The sequence below is a fragment of the Bidens hawaiensis genome, unplaced genomic scaffold (genome assembly GCF_021521415.1).
Source record: "Bidens hawaiensis isolate Kalapana, Puna unplaced genomic scaffold, B.hawaiensis_p1.1 tig00018224_1, whole genome shotgun sequence".
NCBI classification, from domain to species: Eukaryota; Viridiplantae; Streptophyta; class Magnoliopsida; order Asterales; family Asteraceae; genus Bidens; species Bidens hawaiensis.
The window spans coordinates 213,448-223,599 of NW_027492757.1; the positions used below are offsets into that span (position 1 = coordinate 213,448).

Consider the following 10,152-nt stretch of genomic DNA (forward strand, 5'->3'; position numbering starts at 1 on the left):
ACACAACTACAAGTGTGTAGATATGTGTATCGTATGCATGTATATTTTACCACGGTTAACATACGCATTACTAAACACACATGTAATTAAGTAAACGTTTAAGAATGAAAAAAATACACTAACTAGTTTAATTAGTAATGTATACAGTATATATAGATACATGTATAGATATTAGATGTAATAAAAGTTAAAATATGAAGTACTTATAGAAAAAGTTTTAACACTTAAATTATTTGTTGTATTTATTTGTCATGAATATTGAAACATTTATGATAAGTTGACATTAACGGAATGAACATAATAGCATGGTAAGGACATAAATACGTTATTTTCTCGTGATGGTTCGACATTTAGTATGTGAGAGAGAGTGAAACACCCCCAGACACACCCATCCATAATCTAATGCTTTGCCTCCTCTCACTGCTTTCTCTCTCTACATATACATACACACTGGTCTCAATATATACCTACAACATACCCAAATCTTTATTTTATAAACCATGATGATACTGTCTTTATCTAATCCCTTCTTCAATTGATAACAATGGAACTTCATCTGGGCCTTAGTCTTTCTTCATCATCATCATCTGTGTCTTCGTGTTCTCGTGTTCCTCGAACGCTGCCTCTTCTTGTCTGGAACAAAACTTATGATTGTGATGCTGATGATGAAGTGCAGTCGGATTCAACCTTTGTGCAACACAGGTAAATAAATAATAATAATTTAGAGATTAATTAAATCTCATCTTATGTGTTTATCAATGATGATTCCCGTGGTTAAAATCTTGTTAATGTTCTTGAAATTACAAAATTACATGGATATATACATGTGTAACTTTACTAAATTAGTCCACTTAAATTTTATCATAAATATCTCAAAGAGGAAAGGTTGTATAATAAATTCATTTAAATCTAACCATATAGGCATAGGGTTACTTTTGAAAAAAATAAATAAAAAGATTGTAGGTTTAGTTTTTTTTACTTGTAAATAAATACGAATACCATTTAAAATTGAATAAAAATAATAATAATTACTACCAACCACTAACAACGTAAACGTGTATATGTGGTGTTGTATTGTTAGTTTTGTGTTTTTTTAAGTTTGTGTTGTGGTTACAGTATTACATACTAATAGTTTAAACTTGTGTTATATCAGTTACCATAAGTAGATGTGGTGATGATGTCGGGTTAGCAGTTGATAGATTTTTTTTGGCTGGTTAAAGATTTATTTGTGTCCGTCACTATCACGTAGCTTGAACACATCATGTATAACTCAGTCATCTATCTGAACGTTTTTGAGTTAAAATGGGTCATGATTAAGGTTTAAACGGTTCTAATAAATGGGTTAGATGAGTTTTCATATAAAAACTTTTTAATGTGTTTACTTGTTCTAATCTGCTTCTCTAAAAGAGTTTAGAAACTTTTAGGGCAAATATGTAACATTAGCAATTCTCGTGATATTGTTTGAACTCTCGTTTTTTCTCTCTACTAATTGTAATTTGTTTTAAAGAAAATACGTAGAAAGAATAAAATATATCCAACATACAAGCATTTAAATAAGGAAAAAGTTTTAAAACGGTCAAGTAGGATCAAAAAATTTACGATAATAGGTTAGCAAAAACAACTTTTCAAAACTTGAGGAACCCAATGAAATAAAGTCACATAATATTGTTACGTAACACTAAGTAGCACTTTAGTCTAATCATTTTTCATGAGTTTGAACGTTAGGCTAAAATGTTATTTAGCTGTGCTTAACGAGACAACGCCTTTGTTTTATAAAACTTGCCCAAGTTGTTTTTCCTTGCTTATTTTTTTAATTTTTTTGTTTTACCAGTCTATTTTAGAAAATTTTCCCTATAAATAATGACTTGATCCGGTCATAAGAATTATATACGTCCAATTGTTGTATTAGAGACGAAGGTGGTGCTATCGGATGGCCGCCGTTGAAATTATGTAGGAAGAAAGTTTGCCACCCGAAAATCAGAAACGGAGGTGGTGGTGGTGAAGGTGACTACGACGGTGACGATGACGGTGGAGGGGCAAGGTCAATGTACGTCAAAGTCCACATGGAAGGCATGGGAATTGCAAGAAAGGTTGACCTTAATATGCACCAATCCTACCAAACCCTTGTGCACACCTTAGCCACCATGTTCGGTAAACGTAGGTTACAAATTATTAGTTTAATAATTATATTTAAAAAATATTGAATAGGAAAACGCTATTACGTGTCACCTCAGCTTTTTAAACTTTCATTATTTTATGTGACATTTTTTTTATTAATATAGTTATATATGTATGTTAGTAAGGGGTGTAAACAAGCTGAATCGAGCCAGAGCTCGGCTAGGCTCATTTCGAGCTCTTAAGCTTGAGCTTGGCTCATGAGTCGTTATTTCAAACTCAGACTCAACTCAACTTTTATATTCTTTTAATTTTTTTATATTCGAGAAGAACCTTAATTGAACCTGAACTCGGATCGAGCTCGTGTAGTATGTTAATTGAGTCAAAATGGTTTGAGCTCTGTAGTGTGAAATTAATACATAGAAGTCTAAATTAGGTAAATTTGAAAATACACAAGACTCAAGCTTGAGGCTGGCTTCTCATACAAGGTTTAAGCTCGGGCTCGATTAGTGAACAAACTTTATTAATGGAAACTTGAGGTTGAAGAAGCTCTGCTAGTTTTGAACTTATCGATCAGTAGCTCGTGAACAGCTCGGCTAGTTTGCACCCCTACTCTTAGTCTGGTCTAACTTCTAACAAACTTTGTTAAATTATAGTTTAATTTGGCAACTGAATCACAGGTTATGAAGATGTGCAGCTTACTTATCAAGATAAAGATGGTGACTGGTTGCTTGCCGGAGATGTTCCTTGGGGTTAATTTCAGTTTAATTATTCTGGTTTTGATGTTATTGTTTATTAATATATTTTTTTTTCTTTTAACACATTATTGATTTTTGTTTTGACGGATCTTTCATAAAGGCAATTCAACGTCTGAGGTTGGTAAAGAAATAAGGATGATTGCTACATCAGAACCATAGTTTTGGTAAATGAAATTTGAAGCTAGCTTTTGTTTTGTTTGACAATTATGGTCTTTATTAAAATGAATGGAATAATATCTAGTCTTTGTGTACCTTTAATTAGGAAACAAAGCTTTGGGGTAAATATAGTGTCTCACTTTTTAATGGCTTTTCTAGTATTTCTCATACACTAATGGCCCATGGAGTAAAACAAACTAAAAGTCAATAACTTGGACAATCATCACATAGTTAGAGACAATGTAGATAATTGTTTATTGGTTTTTGATGACATGTAATCAGAGCCGTTTTTAAGAATTATTTAAAAATTTTAGGCCGAATAAAAAAAAAGTTTGTGTTTTAAATAAAAAGGTTCTTTTATTAGATTTAAACAATAAAGTTTTTAAATGAATTTATTGGGTTTTACTAAAATTTTTCATTAAATTGGTTTTAAATCAATTGGGTAATTAGATTAAATATTAAAAATACATAGTTTTTTTTCAAAAAACATATACATAATTTTTCTTAGGCCTACAGAGATGATGATGATCCCCACCCCACCACCTTCCTCTTCTTCTATAACATGAACTGATTAAAATTTTAATCACTTTAAATAAGAGTTTATATCTAATAAGTTATGAAAATGAATTAACATCAATATTTAACATACCTTGAACATCATGTTATTAAATCTTAAATAATATAAACGTAAAAAAATAAAAAGTAGACAAGTATTTTATAAATCCAAGAATTTTAACATATAAATATAAAATTAAAGTTGAGTGACTTGTATACAAAATATAAAATAAGAAATTACGTTGAAATCAGTAGTCAATACAACCGTTGTTTATGGGCTCTTTGGGCTTTGGCCCAAAATGTTAAATAGTGGATGTAAAAGAAATTTGTTTTACTCAATTTTATTTAGTGATAAACTTATTTTCTTCTCCAAATAATCAGAATCTCGAAACTTATACATTTTAGGATGAAAAATATATGTGGCTCCAACATCATTCATCTCGATCTCCCTAGTCCGTTTATAAAATGCTGCAAGTTGTCTAATTCAATCTAGACCGGTACCAATAGGTGAAAATTAGGGCGGATAAAAACACTGAAAAATTGCATCGAAACTAAATTAGCTAAATAATCATTTAAAAAAACAGATACATACTAATAATAAACACCTTGGTTTTGTTTTCTTTGAAATCCAAAAGTTACGGTTTGATTTCAGTTTATGCCTTCAAACAGATGCACACTGAGCATGGGAATTGAATCATACCTAACTTTTTTTGAATGTTTGTTATTCAACTTAATATCCGAATACATTTATTTTAGATTTTAGGCTAAGACCGAGACGACAAATTTGGGCGACGAGGGTAGATATATGGCGAGAACCCCCCCCCCCCCTTCGCGATAAGGGGGCGGCATACACATATCGTCGGATCTGTTGAAGAATATTATTATTTTACTCTTTTGACCATTGCCAATGGTCATGTAACATCCTGCTTTTGATAATATTAAATAAAAGAAATTTCATTTACTTACAGGTGTGTTTATATTTAGTCAAGATTAAATAAATATTATAGTGTGGGCTTGGACCTTAAAAGATGGAATAAAAGATGGTGATGGGCCTTAGGTCCATAGGCTTAATGCTATATAAACCCCTTAACTCTCATTCTTATCATCTAGCCTCCATAACACACTCAAAAACATACACAAACACCCTCCTATATCCCGAACCAAGATCTGAAGGAAAAGACCCGAGCTGGTGGGCGTTAGAACATTTTGACGAGCAAAACCTACATCAAGACTATATCGCGTTTGTAAACTGATTCGTTTAAAGGTACCTTTTCTAAAGAAACACTTGCTCGGCTCGTTTAGTATTCCAAGATCTATACAAATGATAAAGACGAAACAAATAAAATGATCCTTAGTGAAATCCGTTAACGTTTGATATAGGTTAATCGATCGTATAAAGAACCGTATATATATAGATCAAACGCACCATTTAAACGTAATGTTTTGATGTTTGGTGGATTAGGGTTAGTAGGCGCTGTGATTCCGAACCTATTGATACCAAATTTGTGTTGTTTCATCGAGATTGAAGGTTTATTGCAGATCAAGTGTCTGTTAATTGTTCTTGTTCATATCGATTTTGACTTTGACATTTGAGTCAACGAATGGATAATTACTGATGTTCATTCACCATGTAAAGCGGATCGTTGGTCATTCGTTAAACAGCCATAATGAATAAGATACATTCGCATGCTTTTTGTAACGAATGAGCCTCGCATTCGTCCTATAGAAATCACGAATGATATTACTCATTCGTTATCCACCATTCGTCACGTTGAGACAACGAAACAAGCCATTTGTTATAAGATACACTCGCATGTTATGGTAACAAATGAGCCTTTCATTCATCTCAAATAAATCACGAATGTCCTGATTCATTTGTTACCCATTCATTCGTTTCTGATCAAACCATTCGTTATAACGAATGGAACCATTCGTCATCACGAATGGGGTAGCGAATGATTCTTAACCAAGGACCATTCGTCATAACGAATGGGATAGCAATCGCTAATGAGCCTCCCATTCGTCCTACAAAAATCACGAATGATATTACTCATTCGTTATCCACCATTCGTCACGTTGAGACAACGAATCAAGCCATTCGTTATAAGATACGCTCGCATGTTATGGTAACGAATGAGCTTTTCATTCGTCTCAAAGAAATCACGAATGGCCTGATTCATTTGTTACCCATTCATTCGTTTCAGATCAAATCATTCGTTATAAGGAATGGGACCATTCGTCATCATGAATAGGGTAGCAAATGATGCTTAACTAGGGACCATTCGTCATAACGAATGGGATAGCAATCGCGAATGAGCCTCCCATTCGTCCTATAGAACTCACGACTGATATTACTCATTCGTTATCCACCATTCGTCACGTTGAGACAGCAAATCAAGCCATTCGTTATAAGATGCGCTCGCATGTTATGGTAACGAATGAGCCTTTCATTTGTCTCAAAGAAATCACGAATGGCCTGATTCATTCGTTACCCATTCAATCATCTCAGATCAAGCCATTCGTTATAACGAATGGAACCATTCGTTATAACGAATAGGGTAGTGAATGATGCTTAACCAGGTACTATTCGTCATTACGAATGGGATAGCGAATAAGATAATCATTTAAGAATTTTAATGAAAATTTTGTTAAGGACCTTTAATGGAAATAATTTTTTTCCAAGCTTACCCCAGCCATGGGTTCTGCCCCTTGGACCCTGCTAGGAGCTGCCTCCCTAGACCCGCTGCCAGGGGCACTTCCCCGGACCCCGTTCGTTGAGGGTTATATTAAACTAGAAATACGATAAGGGTAGTGAGAGTTAATTGATACGTGTAATTGTTATACAGTTAGCCGCACCCAGTTAAAGAGAGGAGTTACCATTAACTTGGAAAGGAACCGAGCTCAGGTGAGTTTCTAGCCCCATTTCCTTGTTATGTTTTCGGGGCTGTGTGCATACTCGATGAGATTAGTTAATACACTTACCTTAAGTGGTAAGTGTATGCTATGTGAATGTTTATGAATGATGTATGTATGATATATGGATGTCTATGAATGATGTATGTATGATATATGAATGATGTAGCAAAGATTAAGAGTATGTATGAAAGTATATAAATATAAAAGAAAAGGAAGGTATGTATGAATTGAAGGTAAGAGGGTGACTGACCCTAATAATATATGTGAAGGAGGGTGACAGACCCTAATAATATATGTGAAGGAGGGTGGCAGACCCTATTAATATCTGTGAGGTTATAGGGTGAAAGGCTCTTTAAAGGTGGCAGACCTTAATAATATCTGTGAGGTTATAAGGCGAAAGGCTCTTTAAAACGTATAAGTATGTATGTAAAGCAATATAAATTTGAAAGTATGAAAAAAAGAATGAATGAAAGAAAGAAAGAAAGTATATACTTATGTATGTACGAAAGAAAGATAAGCAAGTTAAGTAAGTAATGTGTATCCACGGATACATATGAGTAAGTATGTGAATGTATTGCATGTTACCTGCTTTAACTAGAACTCACTCAGCGTAGCTGACTTTTAGTATGCACACAGGTTAATAGACTAAAGTAGTTAGCTTGAGGGGGACACATGGCAAGATCTGAAGAAGCTGGCATCTGCTGAAGGATTTGTCATGATGTTAAATAAGATGTTTTATTTTATGTTTTTAAAAGACAAGTTTGAATGTTTGTAACGAATGATTGAAGTTTTATTTATTCCGCGAAAGTTTTAATTAACACTGATATTTAGAACTGTGTTTATGAGTAAATCCATCGGCAAAGTAGGGCAACGGGATCGAGGCCTTACAGTTCAAACATAAATATATATATATATATATACCCAACCAATTCAACCATTTTCACCATTTCATTATCATCTCACCTCCAAAAACCAATATCATCCAACTTTTGTTACCAAAATAGATTCAACAAATACTTACGACATGGTGGAACAATTTGTTGAGAATAAGAAGAAGATAGATCAGATCATGCAAGAGCCGGGGTAGCAAGAGGGAGAGATCATTAGTGCATTTCGGGCTGAAGCAAATAAGATAGCTTCTAGTACCATTAGTTCTCGACCGCGCGGTAGGCGATCGTATATCATTCGAGACTGTGTGGATGTGAACAATCATTTGATGAAAGACTACTTCAACGATATGCCTAGATACGACGACGCTAATTTTGAACGTCGTTTTCGGATATCTAGATGTTTATTTTTGCGCATTGCGGAATATTTGGAGCTGGAGTATACGTATTTCAACAAAAATGTGACGCAAAAGGATAATTAGGATTCACCGGCATCCAAAAGTGTACTTCTGTGCTACGCATCCTCGCATATGGAAACACGACTGATATCAACGACGAGTATTTAAAGATGGCAGAGAAAACGACGTGAGACACTTTAGAGAATTTTTTCATCGGTAAAATCTATTTTTTTTATTTAATTATTTTTTAACCTACTTTTTTTAAATTAAATTGTTTTAATTATTTATTTATATAGGAATAATACAAATATACAGTCCTCGTTATCTAAGGATTCCAACTTTAAACGACCTAAGTCGCACATACGATGTACACGAAAATAAACATTCTTTTTCGGGCACATCCAGGAGTATAAATTGCATGCATTGTGAGTGGGGCAACTGCCCAACTGCATGTCGAGGTCAATACACTCGCGATGACCATGGAGTACCAACGGTTAGTCTTCAAGCCATTTGTTCTGTCACACCCCAACCTAAGGCGAAAATGTCGCTGCATGAGCTGATTGTTCACAGCTCTAAAGGTACTATCATGCAATAATAAAGATGACTATATCTATTAAATTTAATTAAATATTCAAATAATCATATACAAAATACAACTCATTAAACAAACAAAAATACGAATTTAAATCTTGATTATATATCTTCTAACTTAATTCTTCACTAAATCTTCACCAATTCTTGCAACTAGTTTAAATAACAATCTGCATATGCGTATAAAATAGAAAGGTTTGTCAACAACACATGTTAAGTGAGTAAAATACCAGTTTAAGACACTATAATAATATTATATAATAAATAAAAAAGATGCAAACTGTTCCTGTGAGATAAGCAGTTAAGCCATAGCACATACACAATCAATCAAACCATAAAGAAAGGGCTCAACCAATTCCATATAAATAGACATTGGTTACCAAGCAATGACTAAACTGTTGCCATAAAAATACACTTCGGTTTCCAAAGATAGTCGTATGATCATACTATAATGAGGAACTTCACCAACATGCATTCAAATAAAGCAAATAAGCAAATAGCAATTTAGGCATAAACTGATATGCACACGAGGATAAACAATTGCGGTTTTGAATACTAGATAATAGATAAATACTATAAATACGCATATGTCCCCAAAAGGATTTATAATAAGTAAAAAAGGGAGTCATTACTCACCTAATCAAATAAGCAAAGCAGGAATGAATACGACAAGTAAGCGATAATCACACTCTTCGAAAATAACTACGAGAATCCTAATTACAATAATTACGGAAATAAATACGGATTGAATAACAAGGCTAAAACTAGATAGAGGTTCGGGATTAAATGATCGAATGTATTCTTGCGAAAGTAAAATATTACAACGATTTATTATTACTTTTATTTATCAAACGTTTATAGAAAATAGCATATTTTAATTATATAAAATTATAATTATAAGTAAAATACTTTAATAAATATTTATAACTTTTGAAAACATTATATAAAGAGGTTTGTTTTAAATATTTATTTTTAACTAGAAATATATTTAATGTATTTATATATATTTGTTAATAAAGATTTCTTTAAAAATTAACATTACAGATAATAAATAATAATATTTATATAAAATATGTAAACGATATTTTTAATAGGTGACTTATCGTGATATATATTTTATATATTTATATTTATATTAAGTTAAAACCCTTTTTAAAACCTTATACAAATTTTAATAACTAAAGTATATATATACACACACATATATATGGTTTTTAATCAAGATTCGGAAAAGTAATCGGATGTTGTCAGTTGTGTCGGTTTAATAAAAATATTGACTAGTTAATGTATTTATAATATTTGTAATATAATTTAAAGAATTAAATATATTAGTACAATTGATTAAAATAATTATTAAAAAAAACACTAAAAAACGGTGTTTGGGGTGGGACAAACTTCATATTTTTCGTACAATCCCCTATAAAGAATGTAGTTGTTAATACAAGTGTGTATTTTGTTATAACCTGACCCCATTGCTTTGAATGTTCTCTTAACCTCATATATTTTCTCAACCGCCAGATTTGTGTACTTGGACTGTTTGTGGTCGTCTGCAACATCGAGCTGTTTAGCCATCGATTAAACATATTTATAGGTAAATTAATATACAGTTGGGTTCGTCCTTTCTTCCTCATCAATAACACCATGATTAATTAAACAAATATAAACGGGTTTAATCGATTGATTGTTTTAGGGGTTTATATGATATTCTGGGTTCGCGTCCGTATGGTTAAAGCGAACTCGTTTCAAGCTATAACCACTTAACACCCTAGCCCAGAT

At 32.6% G+C, this 10,152-nt stretch overlaps 1 protein-coding gene across 1 annotated transcript; it reads left to right on the forward strand.

The window, feature by feature from the left end:
- Nucleotides 1–432: 432 nt before the first annotated feature.
- On the forward strand, nucleotides 433–3,106 carry LOC143555644 (auxin-responsive protein IAA7-like). The gene is made up of 3 exons (XM_077045167.1): nucleotides 433–702; nucleotides 1,910–2,157; nucleotides 2,796–3,106. Exons 1-3 carry the CDS (start codon nucleotides 545–547, stop codon nucleotides 2,870–2,872), a joined length of 483 nt encoding a protein of 160 aa, XP_076901282.1. The 5' UTR covers nucleotides 433–544; the 3' UTR covers nucleotides 2,873–3,106.
- The last annotated feature ends 7,046 nt before the right edge of the window (nucleotides 3,107–10,152 follow it).

What these genes read in the sequence shown, in the direction of transcription:
- LOC143555644 (XM_077045167.1), top strand. Translation starts at nt 545, where the DNA reads ATGGAACTTCATCTGGGCCTTAGTCTTTCTTCATCATCATCATCTGTG. An exon ending in TCAACCTTTGTGCAACACAG is followed by an intron (nt 703 to 1,909) that starts GTAAATAAATAA and finishes TTGTTGTATTAG; the next exon opens with AGACGAAGGTGGTGCTATCG. An exon ending in AGCCACCATGTTCGGTAAAC is followed by an intron (nt 2,158 to 2,795) that starts GTAGGTTACAAA and finishes ACTGAATCACAG; the next exon opens with GTTATGAAGATGTGCAGCTT.